The sequence below is a fragment of the Emydura macquarii genome, unplaced genomic scaffold (genome assembly GCF_026122565.2).
Source record: "Emydura macquarii macquarii isolate MOO-44397 ecotype Brisbane River unplaced genomic scaffold, CSIRO-AGI_Emac_v2 contig_3305, whole genome shotgun sequence".
Taxonomy (NCBI): domain Eukaryota; kingdom Metazoa; phylum Chordata; order Testudines; family Chelidae; genus Emydura; species Emydura macquarii.
The window spans coordinates 1,738,280-1,758,892 of record NW_027133442.1 but is presented as its reverse complement, the minus strand read 5'-3'; the positions used below and the strand labels follow the sequence as shown (position 1 = coordinate 1,758,892).

The 20,613-nt window shown below is 48.2% G+C and overlaps 1 protein-coding gene across 3 annotated transcripts; it reads left to right on the top strand.

Moving 5' to 3' along the window:
• Positions 1–688: 688 nt before the first annotated feature.
• NKX2-2 (NK2 homeobox 2) lies at positions 689–18,807 on the top strand. 3 transcript variants are annotated; one of them, XM_067532832.1, is made up of 4 exons: positions 689–823; positions 9,443–10,119; positions 11,317–11,625; positions 18,531–18,807. In XM_067532832.1, exons 2-4 carry the CDS (start codon positions 9,861–9,863, stop codon positions 18,644–18,646), a joined length of 684 nt encoding a protein of 227 aa, XP_067388933.1. In that variant the 5' UTR covers positions 689–823; positions 9,443–9,860; the 3' UTR covers positions 18,647–18,807. The 3 variants fall into 3 exon arrangements, with proteins under 3 accessions (XP_067388933.1, XP_067388931.1, XP_067388932.1); XM_067532830.1 differs by lacking the exon at positions 18,531–18,807 and having other exon boundaries at positions 11,317–12,146; XM_067532831.1 differs by lacking the exons at positions 689–823; positions 18,531–18,807 and having other exon boundaries at positions 9,392–10,119; positions 11,317–12,146.
• The last annotated feature ends 1,806 nt before the right edge of the window (positions 18,808–20,613 follow it).

Here is a 20,613-nt window from a genome sequence, read left to right as displayed (position 1 = left end):
GATATACACAGGAAGTGCAAGAGGAGGACTAGGATACACTCTAGCCAGCAGTGGCCTGCACACACAGGTGCGCACACTCACAATCCTCGCCTTTTGCACCAGGCTGTTGCAAACCAGGGTCACTTTTCCTGGCAGTGAAATTCAGCCACGGCCACCCCTTGGCTCTCCAAAAAGAGAGCTGCAGCTGGAGCCGTGTGTGGCAAGCCGGCTCTAATCTCTCGCCACCCCGTGCTATCAAAGCGGGGGATCAGCCTATCTAATGTAAACGGGCTTTCACACATAAATAACGTGCCACATCTGGCTCTTTGGTTCGGACGGCGTCTTAGCTACCGAGCGATTTATGGAGGGCAGCCCGGGCTGGGGGGTGCGGGAGGGGGAGTTGGACATTGCACCGGGCTTGGGTGCACCATGCAAGATGGGGAGTGGGGTCTGGGGTGGGGGAAGGAGCAAAACTCCCGGCCTGGGAACGCCAGCTCGGCGGGGATCCGGGTGGGAAGGGACCTGTCCCCCGGGGGGGGGAAGGGCTGGGAACAGCAGGGCCCTGCAGGAACAGGCGTGTTTGCGCTGGGAGCCGATTTATGGCCGACGAACATATGGCGAATATTTTGCCTCGCGTCACGCGCGGCGAAGGAAAACAAACAGCGCGGGGCCGTGCGCGCAGGGGGGGAGCCGGGCGGGCGGGCGGCCCGTGGGCCCGCTCGGCAAAGCGCCGGAGAGACAATGTGAGGGGCAGCCGCCGAGCCGCCTATATAAAGCGCACCCCGCCTCCCCAGCGCCGCAGATCCGCGCCTCCGGAGCTCGCCGCCGCCTCGCTCCCCGCCAGGTGAGCCGCTCGGGCTGCCTCCCTCCCTCCCTCCCACCTGGGCTGGCTTTGCAGCGGGGCAGGGCGCGGGGGCAGGGACCCGGGTTCCCAGCCGGGGATGGGGATGCCGGCTGCGGAGCGCCACTTGGAGGGGTCCAGGCAGCGCCCCGAAGTGCAGAAAAGGGGGGGGGAGGGATGCGGTGGCTGGAGAAAAGGGGGGCTGGCTGGCGGGCGAGCGCGCTGGAGACGGGGCTGTGTGGCCAGATGGATGGGGCGGGGAGGGACAGACAGGTGGATGCGGGACCGAGTCGGACACGGCGGTGCGGTCCTGCCCGGGCAGGGCTGGGCGTCGGTGGCGGGCAAAGCCCCGCAGAGCGGAGCGCGGATCACCTGTGTGGAAGGTGCTGGCTGGTTTCCCACGGAGGGGCTGCGGGGGGGGGGGGTTTTCTCCTCCCCTTGCCCCCCCCCCCCCACCAGATCTTGTAACAATGGCCTCTTCTGGCCTGGAAGCAGCAGCGGGGGGGAGGGGGGGAGGATGGAGCCATAGCGGTGTGTCCCGTCTCTCTCCCCCCCGGCACCCCCTCCGCGCACGGAGACACCCGCCCGGTTAAAGTTTTACCTGGGCTTGCGCAGTGCAGAGGTGAACAGCTGCCAAGTGGCTTGTAAAGTCCGCGGAAGAGGAGGCGGAGGGAGCCTGGCCGGGGGGGGGGGGGGAGGGGAGGGAAGGTCGCCCATCCCCAGGGGTGCAGTGTCGGGGTGTCTCACCCCGCGCAGGAAGGAGACGCTGCGGAGCGCTCGGGCCCCGCTGCCAAAGGGGCGCAGTTGTCCCGAGGCAGCCGCTAGGAAAGCGGAAGGTGGCGATCGAAAAGCGCCCAGCCCCGAGATCGCTTCGGCCCCAATCCCGCATCGCCCCTGACCTGCCCGCCTCGGGTCTAGACCCTGGAGGGGTCCGAAGTCCCCACAGACAGACACAGACAGACACACTCCCACCCCTCCAGTCAGTGAGTCGGCGTAGGCTGGTTCCTTTCCCCAGCCCTTCCAGCGTGGGGTGGCGGCGGGTCGCTTGCCTTTCACCATTGCCTCTGTTTAAAGCGTGCGGACCCACGGCCCAGCAGAGCCCGTGACATAACCGGGTGGGTTTGGGATCCTGAAAGCTCGGGCTCTCTTGCTGTTGGTGTCCTCGGGTGAGGAAAGGTAAGCCTGGTGTTTGGGGAGTCGCTCTTGGGACATTTCTCGCTTGAGTCAGTAGAGTCCGCCAGAGTATCAGGAATGGTTCCAAAGTAACCCTTTCCACTGGGCTGGGTCTGCATCTTGCACGGGGTGTCACGGCTCTTTATTATTTCATCTCCACCTTAATAACTTAAAGAGACTCTGTGCTCCATTTTTAACCCTTCCATTTGCATTCCAGAGCTACAGAGTTGGTTTGGGGTTTATTATTCTTTTATTTTTATTTTAATAGTCTGCAACTCAGCTCTTCATCGGAGTTTTTGTTTTCCAAGCCATCCAAAAGGGATCAGTGTATGTTCAATTGCTTTTAAAATCGCAAACCCATCTCCTTCCTTCCCTTTCAAGACTCAACAGGATTGAAGAGGTGCGTTTAATGTGCCTAAAATTAATTTCAGTTTCCAAATCAGTCCATCCTTTTAAGATTGAAATATTATTTAAAAAAAAAAACATTATCAATGGCTGGCTTTAAAAAGAAAGTCCTAGCTACTGGGTAGATATATGCGAAGTAAATTCAGATAAGGAAGTGCTTTCAGCGCCGTATTTCATAAAGAAATATAAATCGCCTGCATTCAAATTGCCCTTATCAAAAAGAGTTGGGTTTTCCTTTGGAAGGAAGAATACTTCTGAGGCGAGCTGACTTGTCTAATCTCATTGGGACACGTTTAATCATTAGAAAGATGGGAAGGCTGAAGGGCTTGCTTTGGGGAACCAAACGTTTGGCTTTACAAATAAAACGGTTACAATAAACTGGAACTGAAAGGATATCCCCGAGGCGAGACTTAAAGATTTTACAGGAAAATAAACAAGTCGCTGGTTCCGACTGACGCCAGCGATGTGAAGCACAAATATCTTGGCTTCGTGCTAACCCCAGTTGCGATAACAAATTGCGACGCGTTTGGATTTCCTATGATTTTTGTTATTGTCAATATATTTCAAATACCTCATTAAAGTGCATTTATCAAAGTCCTAACATGTGCCCTGAGGTCTGACATAACCCGCAATGTGACCGATTAGCCCACAGGGGGAAAAACCTAATTTCTATTACCTTCCCCCCCCCCCAGCCCCCATGGTAAATTGTATGGTGAATTGAGAATGTGTTATCATAGTTAGGGCTTGGGGGTGGGGGGGAGGAGGAAACAAAGAATAAACATAATCATGAAAAGCTCATTTAGATTCCTATGTCCTGAACACGATTTAATTGTTTCTTTGAGACAGGCAAGGAAAGATTGCATTGGGGGCAGAGCAGATTTCTCTTATTCCTTGATTGTGTAGGTAATACGAATTCTGCCTGGACCCGAGCGTATTTTTCTATCTTTAAAACACTGTTAAAGTCTTTGAGACTGCAATTTCTCCAGCCATGAAAAGAGAAGGAAATTTCCCCCATCAGAAACATTAACCCTTACCCATTATAGCGAATGAAGCCTTTTAAATCAATTTAAAGGGTTTTGATGCTCTGTTATTCTCCAATTTCAAAGGCAAAGACAAACGATTATTTTTGTTAAACCTCCAGGCAAGAATTTCATATGCTCAGGGCTTTATTTCGGGAGCTTTTTTGAGTTTTCGTGGCTGTTACTGTCAGCTCTCTTTACAGCCCTAGACCTTGCAGAGTGCTTTGCAAAACAAAAACAGAAGTACTTGTGTCAAGTGAAGTAGGACGCCCGTTTAAATGTTGTTTATCCATCGGTGTAGATACTTTTTTTATTTATAATCTGCGCATAAAACGGTTGCAATTCTGGGCGTCGGAGCTCTGCGTTTTTAAGTTGCCTATTCAAGGGAAGAGCTCTTGTATGTTCGATGAAGAAGTACTGCTTTTTTATCGGCAACAAAAGATGACACCTCTTAGAGATGCAGCTCGCCTTTCCCCTCTGCAACAGTTTAAAACAAAACCTGTATTGTTCCCTGGGCACGTTTCGAAGGTGAATCTCTCCATAACAATTATCAGAAGTAGACTGGGCTTCCCCATTGATTTCAAGTGTATTCTATCCTAAGAGTAGCAAACCAAAGATAAAACAAACCTTCTACTCCAACAAAGGCTTTGTGTCAGCTTCACTAATCCTCACCAGAGCGTTAAGGTGCAATATGTTTTGTTTGTCTGGAGTGAATGAAAACAATTTCTTGCACCTTTGCTCTGATCAAACAATAAACTAATCCACTTGAAGGCTGTTATCTGAGATGGGATGTTGTGATGGGTTACAGGTCAGCCCCATATACTGTACGGGGAGTGGGGGGGAAGGACTCGTGTGTTAAACACTTTTTTTCATTCAAGAAAAGAAAATGAAATCAAACAAATTAATGGCTTAAAATAAATGGAAAGACCTTGTTCTTTCTAACGAATGGAAACCCTTCTGACCACTAGCAAAACTAATGCACGTCATTTCATTTGGCTCTCTAATATCAAGGCCAAGTGGTCGTCTTAATTGGCTAACTGGATCGTTCCTTGCATACGGCAGTATAAAGGTCTATGTACTACGCTTGAATCCAAGGCACATATTTTGCTCGCTCTCGATATAGATATTTAATGAGTTGTCTTGTCCTGGGCTACTAAGGTAGTAGATATTTAACAGGCTGGCAGATGGGGAAACGCGCTTTCACACCAAGCTCTCTCAATATTGCTATCTTTCCAGACATGTCTGTGGAGCGAAATGCAACCTTACAGCATTTCAGCCTTCAATTCGCAAGTGCTAACGAACCTTTCTTCCTGTGGCGATGGGTCCCAGAGCAGAACCTAACCTAGCCATGTTTTCTGAATGATGCATGCATGCGCTCTCCGAGTGCATCAGCATTCATTTGAGAGAGGTGGCTGAGAAGCGCTCTTTTCCCTCTCTCATCCCCACCAACTGAAGTCGGTGCGTTGAAATATCTTCCCTGGGAGGAGACCTCTTTAGATGCAGCATTGTGTGACGGGTTTAAGAAGACAGCGTTCCAGAAAGGAGTGAAAAGGCAAAATGCCTTGTGTTTGAGCTACCTGTAAAAGTAAACAGGTAAACACTTCCCTACTACTAGAGGGCACTTGTGCTGAAGTACAGCCACTTATCCTGTGTACACGCACCTCTCCTTTTCAGCCTCTTGTTCGGTTGTTCAAATAACCCCTCCATCCTATAATTCCGGGGCTTAAATTCAGCAGGATCTGTCTGGAGTAGCATTCCAGCCTTTTTGAACAGCAGGGTCAGTACTCGATCTGTTTTCCAGGGTTTTGCTACAAGACAATTTGACTGAGCTTTTGCGGGGGGATGGGGGGGAGGTGTATAAAACATATACACTGTTTTTGTGAGGATGCGCTCACCGATTTACTCTTAATCAGGGAAGATAATATTCGAAGCGACCTCCCCAAGTTGCCGGTGCTAGCAATGCCAATAGGACCCGGACAGAGAAGTCTTGGTCAGTCTAGAGATGGACTGTAATGCCTCTATCGTGCCAGTATGGTCCTAAATCGTATTAAAAATCCCAGAAATGAGGCAATTGCTATGTAGAAAGAGCGATTTGGACAGAAGGGAGAAACATTCAGCTGTGGAAAGTTGGGAAACTATTTGAGTCGTCTTGTCGATGCCACACATCCACGGTAGATGATCTACCTGCGTCTTTCCCACCAGCGGGTCCTCAGACGCCACCTTTGGACTCCACCCGCGTGACCCTCTTACCTATCTTCTGAGTAGGAACAGGTGGCGCAGAACAAAATACAACGCGGGAGGGAGGAAAGGCAGAGAAAGGGTTCAGCTAAAAAGGAACCAAGACAAAGACATTCCGGGGAATATTTACAAAAATCAGACAAAGGGAAGCGAAAGCAAATTGGGACAAAGGTTAGAAGAAAATATAATGAAGATCGTTTTTGTAAAGCTTTAAAAGTCAACACAGACCTGGCAAAGGCTGACTTTAAATATCCCTTCTGTGGAATACATAGATTGACCTGGCGATAGCTATCTTTTCAACAGAATCACCCACAGTGCAATGTGTCTATTTCATCACTTGTTCACGTCATCCTCCGCAGCAGGCCAGGTTGGACACCTTAATCCTATGGCCCTCACACCTGTTGTGTCGATCAGGGATTCTACTGCTTGTTTTTAGGACAGGAGTTTCACGTCCCTTCTCTAGAGAGGTGGAAGAAGCGATTCCCCTTTGTACTAAGCGTGGAACCCGCACAAAACCCAGTTTTGTTCTCTGAAATAGGGGGCTTCTCTCTCGGTGGAGCTGGCTTCTATTTGGGGTCGCTTTGGCTCAGAAAGGGGGGTCCTTCCTTTCAGTTGCAAATGACCACGCCACACACGTTAGGTCTGAAGGCAGTTACATGTGTGCTTAAAAACCAAAATTTACACCCAGGAGAGAGGGGGCTGAGAAAACGCAGATTAACACGAACTCATTCCAGTCCCCTTAGATCATGAAAATGACCTTGTTAAACAATCGGGAAACCGGGTTTAATTTTACTAATGTGATTCCACCATAGTTGTGGGAACTCGTCCAGAGACAAAACGGGAGGCTGTGTTCCTAAGTTGGATCAAGTGTTCAATATACGTGGGTGGGGAAGAGGACAAAATTATGACTTATTGCGGGTCTTTGTGTACAAAGGAGAATAGCTGGTCACAGTCCAACTGTGGTGTTCAATCGGTGTGTGCTTCTCAATGGACCATTGTCATCCCCTCTAACTGCAGCGTGATTAATGATCCAGGAACCCTGGTTTTCCCTTAGGAAAATATTTACCTATCAGGTGGTCTGCGGGAACAGAGACAACAAGTTCATCACAGAGGGGGTGTGGGGGTGTGATTTTGCTAGTTTCATATGGATAAAAGCCCAGAGGTCATATTTACTCCTGATTTTCTTATTAGAAATCTTTTATTTAGCATGCCCACTTTCAATTGCTTAGCCAACATGTCATTTCCACTGATGAGTTGTTTTCAGACTTCCCCGGGAGCCTGCAGAAGGCCTGTAAAAGATATCTCCAGTAGCATCTCTTGTTGTTGTTATTATAACAAACAAACCACCCGTGTGATTCCCCCCCCCCCCCCCGTAAGATTTCTTGCTATAGTTTAAGCCGAGTGCCTTAGCTGCAGATCTAGCTGCTGTGATCTTCCACAGAGGGAATTCTCTACAATTAAATTCGGCCTCCCCCCAACAATACAACTTTGCAGCGCTCTGCTACACAACAGATATGGTGCTGTTGATTTATTATCTTCCACCTTCGATTATTTTATTTTTTTTAACCAAAAAGATACCCACACACATACATCCTGTGCTGTGGCGATAGCTTGAATTCTCGCACTGTTGGCTTGTCATTATCTGATGTTGGTGTTTCTTGTATTGATTCGTAGTGGTTTGGTACACGGTGTTGTTGTTGTTTTGTGTTATGAACGAAATCATTTTCACGCAATCGTCATTCTCTCACTTTATTTTGCTGCGATTATGGCTAAGGAAAGTGACCAAGAAAGAAATACACAGTTACTCCTGGATTCAATCTTTTTTCTTTCTTTCTTTCTTTTTTTCAAAATTAAAAAAGAAAGGGGAAAAAAAACACGTCGAGTGAAAAGGAAAGAAGAGTCAGTGACCATCAACATGAAGGAGTTTCCTTAATATTGTGGAAGGATTCAGAAATGAATGAAGAGATAGTCCATTGAAAGCAGTTGAATGCCATGACAACTAGCAACAACCTCAGATTTATTCCAAACAGTTAGAACACATTGAAAGAGGGCGTCAATCATGTATTATTTCGCCCCTGAAATAAATGCAAAAACTGAGCTAGGACAAAAGCTTCCAACAGAAGCCGGACATTTGTCTACATTTCGCCCATTGTCCGCAGCTTAGCAATCGGTTTGTATTTGTGTTTGCCCGGGTCCGACCACCCATGATGCGCTCAGGGCCTTGCTAAAACCCTGAAGCATTGTCACCCACATCACATACTCGATGGGAGGCAGGATGAGGGACAGCAAAATAAACTGATCAACAATAATAAATCGCTTTTGCTGCGTCTCCCCCACCACCTCCTTGAAGTCCAGGGCTTGGGAGAGAAAGTCAAGGCAACTTCTGTAGTCTGGTCATCCCCAAAAGTGGGGGTGGGGAGGAAGAGAGGAACGGGGGGCATGAAGATCCCACCTTTAGCTCCCTATCTTTCACACACACACACACACACAACCACAGCGACCCCTTTAAGGAACAGAACTCCCCGGGGATCGTCTCCTCAATTTGTCTTGTCCTAAATGTAGCACACACAAAAAACCCCCAAGAGATGAACAATACCCCGAGAGTCCATCCCATGGAGGAGGTGGGGGGAGCACACTGGGATAGTTCACTTAGTAGGTCATAGAAGAGAATAGGAGCCTCAGCCCAGAGCTAAAGCAAGGCTCCCGACCATAACCCCTCCGAACTGAACAAAGTCCTCCGCTCAACAGCCCGAAGTGAGCGAAAAAGTTGAGCACAGCCGTGTAGACGGGAAACGAGGGGGGAGAGAATGCGCCCAGCGAGAATTTGCTGAGACCGCTTCCATTGCCTATATCCGCCGTGGAACCAGAGCTTCCACAGGCAATTAAGGCGGGGGGGGGGGGGGGTGAAATCTGAAATAAAGAAGCAATAAGAAAAGTATTCGAAAGATGGATGCTATTATTCATATGCCTATATAATATGTTTGTACGCACGTGTGTCTGTGTGGGAGATCCACCTATAAAATGCCTTATTAAAAAACAATCCTCAAAATGTAACACCTAAATTAAGAATTCCCTTTCAAAGGCTCTTTCTAAATGCTGCACTCCCATTCAAATTAACAAGTGATCTTACTGGGAAGAAGAAAGAGTGAATGAATCAGTTCTCTGCAAATAACGCACAAAAAAATCGTCCAAATCTGTCTGAGTGCCGATTGATTACATTTATTGCCAGTTTGGTTGATTTCGCAGCAAACTAGAATCAATTACTTGCTGTTTAATTTATAGCACTCAGCCTTAAGCCTCAACCAAAATATTGACCTAGGAGGTTTACATAAGTTGGTCTCTTGCCATCTGAAAGGCATCTTGTTTAGGTAACAACTAATAATTTGAATGCATTTCCTTTTAAATTCTCTATCTGTTAATAGTCCATTTTCCAGCCTGCTGTAAAGCAGGTTACAGCAGTGGAGAGTGACAATGAATGCACACATTTTTTTTTTTTTTTAGAAGCAGTTTGTTAAAAACAGACTTTCAAGTGTGTGGAATATCAGGCTATTTGGAGCTTCTTTGTATGTAAATACTGTGTAGAAAGGCCCTCCCTATCTTTGTAATTAATTGACACGTTACACCACTCATCATGTGCTACAGAACCAATGGTGGAGGCTCGAATCTCCCCCAAACCCCGCAATTTCACATCTGCAAACACTGTCTTCATCCACTTGACTCCTAGCACCCGCCCACACGTGGCCAACCTTTTGCGTTTTTAATGTATTTTTTTCCCTCCTCTCTGCAGGTTCATATGTGGAGACCAACCTTATATGGACTGCTCGCTCCAGCAATGGCTTATTTTTTTCAAGCAGCAGGCAGCAGCTCTGTGTGTTTAAACGAGACCCTGAAGTAACAGCACTTTGGCATTTTTCCTGGAGTTACAAATTATTTCAGAAGCCCACTTGTGCTGCGCGATTTTTCCTCCGCAGCAGAGCAAGTCTGTAAAATAGCTATATCGCAGCTCATTTTTCCTCGACCCCCTTGCATCCCCCAACACCTGCCTTCGTTATTTTTTATTCTACCCCCCCTACACACACACACCCTCCCCTCTTTCTGGGGTGTGTGTGTGGTTTGGGGTGTGTGTGTGTGTGTGTGGTTTTTTTTGTGCAACAGCGGATTGACAAACTGGTACTTCAACTTTCCTGCATAAATTTGGCCAGAATATGGCTTTGACCAACACAAAGACGGGGTTTTCTGTAAAGGACATCCTGGACCTCCCTGACACTAATGATGAAGAGGGATCCGTCGTTGAAGGAGCGGATGAAGAAAACGAGGGGTCGGAGCCCCCCAAGAAATCCGGAGTTTTGGGGCAAAACCCATTGGACGGTGTTCAGACTCTACCTTTGAAGAACCCTTTTTATGACAATAGTGATAATCCCTATACGCGCTGGCTGGCGACCACAGAAAGCATCCAGTATTCCTGTAAGTAATGAAACTGACATTGATTCTCTCTACAGCCTCCACACTTGTCATTAAGGAGCTACGCCAGCGCCGCAGCCTGTACAATGTGGTGGTGTTGTTTTGGGTTTTTTTAAATCCCTCTCTCTTTTAACTCCTGATCTCTTCCTAATGGCTACTACGGAGCGCGCTACAGCTCCGATTTACCCTGTGGTGGGTTTGGGGGGTTTTGGTTTTGTTCTCGTAGTTGTTTGGGGAGGGGTTGTATGTTTGTTTGTTTTTTACAAGGCTCTCTCGAGTCAGTCTAGGCGCACGGAGAGGTTTCTTTGGGTTTTCATTCCATTGGTATAAACCAGGTTTTTATTTCCTTTCCCCCCCGCCCCCCCATGGGGAATCTTTTTTAGAAAGAGAGAGGAAGAAGTAAACGCAGCCTAGGGAAAGACAGCCACCCAAAAGTGTCGTTCAGCGCTCTAAAAATAGCACGGCCCCGAGTGTGCTGGATACAACAGAGCGCCTTGTGTGGCGATTTTGGATCGCTTTGCTTTTAGACGGTTCCAAAACAAAAATATAATGTCGGACGGCTGCGGTGATCAATGGCCGGACTGTTGAATTATCCTTTAAAAATCAATCCACGGAGCCCACAGAGACAATCGCGCCAGGAGAGTGTCCAAAAGAGGTGTAACATTACGGGAGGAATATGTGATCTTTCTCGAGACAGAGCTCCACACGAACGTGTGTGCAGGCAGAGGGGTGAATAGATCCATAGAGAGGCACGTGCGTGTCTACATGTACCTCAATGTGTGTCTAATGATAAACGTGAGGCTATATAACGGGTTCACGGTATGCCGGCTATAAAACACACCCATCTACATGTGTTCATCTCTATCGGTACGGGGTGCATGTTCACACGTGTGTATCAGATCGCCAGAGACGTGCGCACCGCCGTGTTAAGAGCGGGTTACACGTCGCGTTCCTATCCAGCGCATCTTTTCCTCCGGTGTCGGCTGGGGCGGCGGGTTGTGTGTGGGGCGGGAACTGGTGTTTTTTAGAAGAAAAGCCCTGATCCCTCCTCAGCCCGAGCGGGCTTTGCAAGGGAGCTTGCCTGTCCCGGGAGATTGTCTGTCCCGGGTAGAGAAAGCGATGGGTGACGGCCGTTTATTCCCCTCCCGAAGTAGATGGCAAAGCCCCAGGTGACTTACGCTCTTTGTGGACTTTCCGCAGTGCACGGCTTGACATCCAACAACTCCCACCAGGACTCCTCCACCAAATCCCCCGACCCCTCCGCCGACGAGTCCCCGGACAACGACAAGGAAACGTCCAGCAACGGGGACTCTGGCAAGAAGAGGAAGAGGAGGGTGCTCTTCTCCAAGGCGCAGACCTACGAGCTGGAGAGGCGGTTCAGGCAGCAGCGATACCTGTCGGCCCCGGAGCGGGAGCACCTGGCCAGCCTCATCCGCCTCACGCCCACCCAGGTGAAGATCTGGTTTCAGAACCACCGGTACAAGATGAAGCGGGCCCGGGCTGAGAAAGGTATGGAAGTGACTCCTCTTCCCTCCCCGCGCCGGGTCGCGGTGCCCGTCTTAGTCAGGGACGGCAAACCTTGCCACACGCTCAAAGCTCAGGACTTGGCCACAGCCACTTTCCAGGCTGGGATCCCCTTCTCGGCCTATAGCGCCCAATCGCTCCAGCATATGCAATATAACGCCCAGTACAGCTCCGCCAGCAATCCCCAGTACTCTACAGCGCATCATTTGGTGCAAGCCCAACAATGGACTTGGTGAACATTGCAGAGAAAGAGACTGAGGCTCCAAAATCAAACCTCGGGGGAGGGGGGGCAATATGAATATTAATTATTCTTAATTATGATGCGTTCCCCCCCATTTTTTCTCCTTTTTTTTCGGGGTTCAATTTGATTTTTGGGGGGGGGAGGTGTGTTTTTTTTTGTGCGCCATGTTTACAGAAATTTTTGCGCCATGAAAAGTGGTCCTGGTCTACCTACAACTAAAATAAAAATAATAATAGTCATAATAATAATAAAAAGTATGCTCTTGTGATTTTGTAAAGTACGTTTGTGTGCCGTAGAGCTGTTGTCCGTGGTATATAAAGCAAGTGGAGGACACTTTAAAAATAGAGAATTTGATTTCCCTTTTTATATGAAACTTTACCTATTTATGGCCATGTATAAATTCTGACAACTCTTAGCAATTTTTTTTTGTAAATATTGGTGGTTATTGTTACCATAAGTAACATTCAGGGCGTTTTATTTTATTCTTTTGGTTGGGTGCAAATATTTCCCAACTCCCAAGCAAGCAAGAAAAATGTAGACGGAAAAGACGTGTTCTGGTCATCTCCATAGAAATATACAGCTAATCATTGTGTATAAATCCAGGTGACGCGCGCTACGGGCAGGTTTTCGATTTTTTTTATATAAAGAATTTTAATAAAAATGCTGTGTTTAAAAAACAAAACAAAAACCCAACAACAAAAGGACGTTTTTTGTTTGACTTTGTGGCTAACAGGGACTAATTGCAACTCTCACTTTGGCGACATAGATCGGACTGTTCCTTCAGGGGAGAAAGCTTGCCTAGAATGATTATAGGATCAATGAGATCTTCTCTTGGTGGCAGATGTTTTATTGGGAATTATGGAACCTTTAAACAGAGACACGTGCTTTGGCCTGCTATACTTTCCCAGCTAATATCTCAGCAGACTTCTCCCCTCTGAGAACTTTTAGGGAAACTTCTTAATAACCAGCCCCAAACTTTCTTTAGACAATCAAATATTTTTTTTCGGCTGCTGCGGCTGCTGCTTCGGCTGCTTCTTCTTCGTTCCGCCTGATTTGTCTACTTGAGAGACAAAGGAGCTGGAGTGACTTTGTGAAAATGAAAAATAAGCCCCACCACTCAGTTAAATGTCAGAGTGGTCCTTCAGCGGAGAAGCTTTTGATTCCGGTATCGTCTCAATGGCTTTCATTTTGTCGGGGGTTGATCTAAACAGTGTGAACGCGGAAAGTTCTAAGCCGTCCCTTAGCCAGGGTAGAGCAGTGGTAGACAGGCTGATGGGGGGGGGGGGGGGGGTGATCGGTCGGGAAAGGGGTTTATATCGAAATATTGGGCTAATGGCTACCCTCTTTCTGCATGTGCGGACAGATAAGGCGTTTGGACAATTAGCGGAGTGTCAGGGTCCGTGGGACCCTCTCCAAATGCGCGGCGGGAGGGAGGGTGTATTTAAAGTTTGCCTAAAACGTGTTTTAACAAATCGGATCTCATGTGTAAATCTGGGCAATTGGCTCCCTCCAGATCTCTTCTTCATGGGGTTCTCTCCCAGTGCGGGGAGGAGGAGGGGAGGGGGTATTAAAGTTTGTCTAAAACATGTTTTAAAACAAAACTTCATCTGGATATTAAATTAGAACTTGAGAATATCAATTTGAAAGACACCCAGATACAACTACAGAGCGAGTGTGTGCGTGTGTGTGTGTGTACACACGTATATATGTACACACTTTTTGCCCGCCTCGCCCTCCCTAGTATCTAATATATGCACACACACACGGAGAGAGACACTGTTTTTAGACTTACATATACGCCAGTGTGCTGGGAGTTGACCCAACATGAATTGTACCCTCCGTCTTGGGTATAGGGGCTTCTTTCCAGAGACGCTCTTTTAACTCTTTCAGATTTGAATTCTGCTGCCTTTCTGAAACTGTCTCTCTTTCTGTAAGCTTGACAAACACTGGGGACTGCCAGGGGCTGGCGGGGAGGGGGGGGGGACGGCTCTGACCAGGCAAAAGCAAACTGAACAGTGAATTACTAGCGGGGGCAATTGTTGATTATCAGATTAAATTCAATATCTAGAGCAAACATGATTATCTGTAACCAAATCGGCGGCGCTAAGCAGATCCCGGGCCAGCGCTCGGAGGTATTTGAGCAATGCGCCGATCTGCTTAATGACGGGTGTCACGGATGCGATCAGCACATCTTCACGTTGTGTCGCGTAGGACACAAGGCACGTCACATAAGAACAAAGCTGACAACCGCTGCCATTCTTCCCTGCTTTAGCAGGTTCCCTTCAGCCCCACTGGATGTGAAATTATGATGATGATGATTTCTGTATTACTACTACAAGCAGCCACCGGGCCGTGTTTTCCCGCGGACGAAGCCTTGCCCAGATGAAACCAGCCACAAAAGCCACGGCACGACTCCGGTTTCCTAAAAGCCTCATTAAAGCTGAGGACAATAATCAACAACTTGTTGGGAGGGGGGGGGGAACCGCCAGTTCCCCCCCGTCCACCCGGCGTGTCAGCATCGCTGGCTTCCTCGGTTGAGAGTTATTAGCAAAGCGGAGCAGGCCGGGGCTCTAACAGGAGAGCTCTAAATAAATACATAGTCGCCTGGTTTTGTTGCAAAGAGTAAGTAAGTGAGTCTGATTTATTTTGTTTTATTTTATTTCTTTTAGCCAGCCCCATCGAGATCCAGAGAGGCGGGTGCGAGCTCTCTCTGAAGTCCCAGGGAAGTGAAAATAGATGTAGGTGGTGTGTTAATAAAGCAAGCCCCATTCTAGGCAAGAATTCCTCCTCCCCCTTTTTTCTCCCCCCTTCTAATTCCACCCGGGAAGGAGAGGGAGGTAACTATTCACTTTCTGTTTGGACCCTATTAAGTCTATAAAGCCAGTTGTGTGGCCCTAACCCCCCGTGGCCTTATATTTCACACGCCGATGGGGCAGTTTTGTGCAGTCTATCTTTGCACAATATACAGTAGACATCACAAAACAGCACAATGGGGGAGGCTGGTGGTGGAGGATGTTAGAGGCGTGCATATTAAGGAGGTCAGAGAGAAAGAGATAACACAGAGGGGACAGGGGTAGGGGGAAAGCGAGAGAAAAACAGTGCTTCCCCCCCCCCCTTCTTCTTTTTAGTGCCATTCAATTCGTTTATCAGGAGCCGTGCATCCCGGAGTCAGGGAGAAGTATCCTTGGGTTTTGTTGAGGTTGTCAGTCGGAGCCATTGTCACCCATGTTGTACATGTTGTATTCCATATGGCCAGCTAACAAACCCAAATTGTGTCCCGCTTTCAAAACCTGTATTGTTGTCTGTGAAAGGAAGACGAATTAAAAATTCGTGCTCTATCTATTCTGGGGGAGGAGGGGGAAGGAAAAAAAAACCCTCTCTTCTTTGAAGGATAACAGGGCCGCCTTTTCTCCAGGCCCACTGACAAGTTTGTCTCTCATTTCACAGGAAATTAAATTCCTACATCTGCACGGAGCCTAAACAAATCTCGGCTATAAAATAAAATAAAATGGCAGTTGATGCACCCAGATCATAATTGTAGTTCCGTTGCCTTCGATTTTCTTAGCTGGTTTTTTTTTTTTCTTTTCCTCTGTGCAAGAAGAACAAGGTTTCATTCACAAGGGGATGTAATGTTATGCAGACTTTCCTCAGTACACAACTGTATAACGCTAGGGACTGACCATTTTTTGTTCTTCCCAAGAGAACTGTCCCTTTCTTGCCATAGTGCTTCGTTGTTCAAGGCAGGCGATTTTGAAAAGTCACCAGCCCGGCTCTTTATTTTTAAAACGTCCCATTAACGCTTTCTCTGCACCGCCACCCTGGCTGAGTGCGGTTAAAAAGCTCCACCAGTCACAGCTCTTCACCTGAAGTCCCTGGCATCTCACCCCATTTTACTGTCCATTCCCTGGCCCAATTGAGTAGCTTGATCTCCTCCAAAACCCAGGAAGACTTCAAGCAGCTAAATCCAAACAGGCTAATACAAGGGATCGGAGCAAACATTTTGAAGAGCTGCCCGGGCTAACTTTTATTTTATAAAGAACCAAAAGAATTTAAAAAAAAAAGGATTTTTGTCTGGTTCTAAAATCCTACCTAAATCAACACCACGCCTAGCTGGGCTGAGTGTTGCCACAGACGCACACATACACAATTCATATTAGGAGGGTGTGAAATGACCAGAGGGTCCGTGAATGGGTTTTTATAGACAATGGAGGATTTGTTCTGCAGGGGGTTGGGTTGGGTTGGGTTTTTTAAAGTAAGGCACAAGCTGTGGCGTGCTAGAAACAAATCAACACGCAGGAGCTGTTCGTTGCCCTCCTTCCAAGTAGCCCGTGGTGGGACAGCCAGCCCGATATTTTGCCCTTCAACTCTTAAGCGACGTAGGGAACATAGCGGCGGGGCGAGTCACAACGCCGGTCCGTGATCTGTAGCAGGGAGCGGCGGCTGGGAAAGGCAAGGAAATGAAGGGCTCTGCTGCGGAGTGAATCCTTCGCTTTCCCTCACTACACCCCAATGGACGGAAATGATAGTTAAGCCTGCGCTTTAGGTTTAATTTTCTTCCTTTCGCTCTTTTCTTGGGTTCCCCCCCCCCCGCCCCCTTTTCTCGCCTATAGAGCAACTATGCAGGAGAATCAGATAACCTGGTAATGAGGTGGAAACCCCTCTAAGCCAGGGAAATAACCGACTTTCATTACCTATTGACTGTTGGGCTTAGTTTAGACCTGGGGTGGATTTTTCGGGTCTTTTCAAGAGGTCTGGTCAATGAAAAGCTAATCCAATATTTACCAAGCGTAAGGACAATTCGCAGTTGTATTTATTAAGGGGCCGAATCAGCCAGGGATTGATTTGGGAGGGGTAGGAAAGCAAACGCTGTGTTAGTGGGGGGGGGGGACACGACACACTGGAAATGCAGCTCAGGGCCGGCAGAACCGGTTCTACAATAGCGCGCTGCGCTGCGCGGCGGACCGGCCTTAAGTGGCGGCGCGCCTTGGAGAGCGCAGCGTGCGCTCTGTCAGGAAATACGCACTTGTGGCTTCCGAAGAGTGCCACTCTCCCCGTGTGGATATAATCGTCTCTTTTTATCCCCCACATCTGCCAATCGGCTCTGCCATCTCCCCCAGCGGCGTCAGCGCCAGGGCTATCTTGCAAAGGAAACAATCGAGTTTTTATTGCCTGCTTTCCTCCCCCCCGCCCCGCCGCCCCTTGCAGACTTCGAGTTTTTAGGCTCCGTTATGAATCAACCAAGGCGACACATAACCGCAAGCGCTCGGTGGGGTGGGGGTGGGGGTCCCTAAGGAAAGGGGGGGGGATACCCCACCCAGCCTGAATATCGTGTTAACGGCACTTTTTAACCACAAGGGGTCATCCAAGTTCTTCCTTTCTGTCACCGCTTTTTTCTCTCCCCCTGCTTCCAACTGTCCTCATGATCAATGATTTTATTTCCCCTTGAACATGATCTCCAGTTCCGAGAGGGTTGGTTTTTTTTTTTTTTTTTTAAATAACCTTTTTAAAAAAAAAAAAAATTGCAGCCAAAAAAAAAAAGCGAGCGAGCGAGAAGTTACAAGGCGTCAAAATTTAAAGCCACCCCCTTTCTAAACTGTTCAAAACGGAGAGTGGCCAAGGCTAAATCAATCTCTCCCCGCCCCATCCTGCCATTTCCCTCCTAGTAAATGAAGACTCCAGTTTCTTCCATTTGCTGTATCTCTCCCCTCCCTCCCCCCTTTAAAAACCCTCAGTTTGTTCATGGAAGAATTTGACTCACTGTGCGAGTCGTCGTCTGTTTTTTTTAAATCGGATCTGGTGATGCTTTTAAAATGGGACTCTAGTTTCAGATGGAGTCTGGATAGCAGCTAGATTTAAAAGTCAGACACACAGACACTGTGTATATCCATTTGGAGATTTTACTGTATTCCTCCCTGTGCAACGTGTGTGTGCCAACTGTATGTTTATTTTATCTATATATACATATTAGAGGTGTAAATAAAAACGCACAGTCTAAATAGATTTCTTTACCTTGTGTTTTTTATTTTCATTCTCAGTCTCTCTCTCTCTATATATACATATATTCACACACACACATACACACATTTGTGGTTGTGTGTTCCTACCTGTAGTATACATATACGGATGGGTGGCTCTCACATACACATATAGCACAGAAGAATATAAGAGGCCTATAAACCGATGCTTGGTTCTGCTCGATGCGAAATGCCATCAGAAGACAATGACTCGTTGAAGAGTGCATCATGCAATCCCGAGGGAGCGCTGGGGACCGAAATACTGTCGCTTTAAAATTGCAACGGGCCTGATGGGGGTTGAGGGAGACACAAAGGGGATAAGAGGCGCTCCGGACCAGCAACAGGCAGGGTGTGGTGGAGGGGAAGAAGAAGACACACGGGGAAACTTGACACAGGAAAGAATGCTGAGGTCAGCAAAAATCCAGAGGCGATTTTTCTTTTTACTAGAAATCATATCCTGGCCTGGCAAGCCAAGAGGTTCAAGAATGGAGGCGGTCCGGTGACTCCGCTGTGGTTTTTTGTTGGTGGTGTGGTTTGTTTTGGTTGTCTTGTTTTTGCCATCATAACCCACTCTCTCTTTGAGATCAGTGTTCGTGATGCCGCTAGAAAATGGCCAGCCTTTTTTTTACTTGCAGATTGCCCCTTGTGTCAAATTCAAAGCACGGTACAAACCGCGTGGAGGACAACCGGTTCCGTGATCTGCTGTTACGAAGTTATCTTTAGTCAGCCGCCTACGAAAGGGAAGCGCTAAACGCCTGCTAACGTCACGACTGGAAGCTAGAAAGCAAGACACGAATTCTTCCTTCTCGGAGAACTGATCGCTAGGACACGCATGTCTGTGTTTAAAAAAAGAAAAAAGTTCAAGTGCCCCATTCGTTCTGTGACGCGTCACTTGAGTTGCAACTTCTGGCACAACGCAAAATATGAACCAATTGTGGTGTTGGGTTTTTTTTTAATCTATTAAAATACACAACACACACACACACACACACACACGCTGTTGGGGGTGGACTGACGATTTGCTCTCCAAGAGCCTGCTTTACCCAACCAGTCTGGCCATTGCAAAGATCTCTGAGCCGAGGGGGCGGGAGGTTGGTTTTTGTCGCTTTCCCACTCCTGGTGATGGAGCACAGCAGAGCTGACTCCAAACTCTTTTACGTCTGCCTACGGTCTCGCCTCTCTGATTGAGAAAAATCGACGGATTGGAGGGGGCGATACCGCGACTGGACGCGCGGTGGCGCAATTGGATAAGGAATGAGCAGCAAGTCTCACCCACTAGCGTGGCTGTTCCCAGGACTCTACAGCTAGGGTCAGAGCCTTCCCCCGCCCCGCCCCCCCGGCGATGGCTTTGCACACAGATGTTCCCGCATGTCCTCTAACCCCAGGCCCTAGCACACTTGCCACTGCCACACTTGCATTTTCTCCTCTTTTCTCCAGCTTCCACATAGATTCCTCCCTTTTCCTTTTTACTGTCCCGCCCCCACCCCCTCCTTCCCAGCAAGCCTCTGTGCTGTTGCAGCCGACCCATAGTTGTAGACTGTCCTGGGGAAACCCACACTAGTGGGTGATAACTTGCTGCTCCTTCCTTAGCCAACTGGATCTCCTCTCTCAGCTGAGCGCTGCAGAAGCCAAGAGCCTTTTCAGCTGCTGGGCTGGCCATGTGAGCTGAGCTGCTCCTGTCCCTAGTTAAGAGGAGGAAGGGCGGGGGCAGCAGGAGCAGGGAGGAAAGGCAGGTGCTTTGCAAGATTTGCTGGAAATATTGCAGCAGAGGGGAAGGATCAGGCAACTGGCTCTTCCTCATGCCCCACTCCCAGATCTGTGATGGCTGTTTAGTTCATTAAAAGCTTTGCTCTTGTGCGATGCTTTGCATAACCAAGCACTTTGCAGCAAAGTGTAAGTATCACTTGCCCCATTTTATAGCTGGGAAAACAGAGGCAAAGAGGTGAAAGGACTTGCCCAAGGCACACACAGGCCAGCAGTGTCAGAGTTGGTAGGCATCCAAGGTTCCCCAGGGCCCATAGACTTTCATGGAGAGAGAGGAGCAATGGTCTCAAGTTGCAGGGCAGAGGGGGAGGGCGGGTCTAGGTTGAATATTAGGAAAAATTTTGTCACTAGGCAGGTAGTGAAGCACTGCAATGGGTTACCTAGGGAGATGGTGGAATCTCCATCCTTAGAGGTTTTTAAGGCCCGGCTTGACAAAGCCCTGGCTGGGATGATTTAGTCGAAGTTGGGCCTGCTTTGTAGAGGGGGGTTGGACTAGATGATCTCCCAAGGTCCCTCCTAACGCTAATATTCTATGATTCTAGGAGTGCCCATAAATGTCAGTGGGACTATAGCCCTACACCTTAGCCAAACCACACAGCACTTGTTTGTTAAATACAAAGGCCACCAATGGATAATTCAGTCAGAACTGTTATGCCATAGGGCCCAGTCCTGCACCCACTGTATTCACTAGGGGCTTGAATCTGCTGCCCTACACCTTGTGCAGTCATCTGCCCCAGGGCAAAGTGAATGCAGGAGGCTGCCACATCAGGCTGGCAAGCTTCCCAACACCTTTTTGCACTGGTGATTAAGCCCTAGAGACGTTTTGCAGTGGGCCCAGGATGTGGCTGGATGAGACCCTTTGGACACAGCTGAAGCTGCCCACTGTCAAATCTTTTTGTGTCTGCTCAGATAGAGCTACATTTTGTATTTCTTCTGATCCAGGCTACTGCAGTA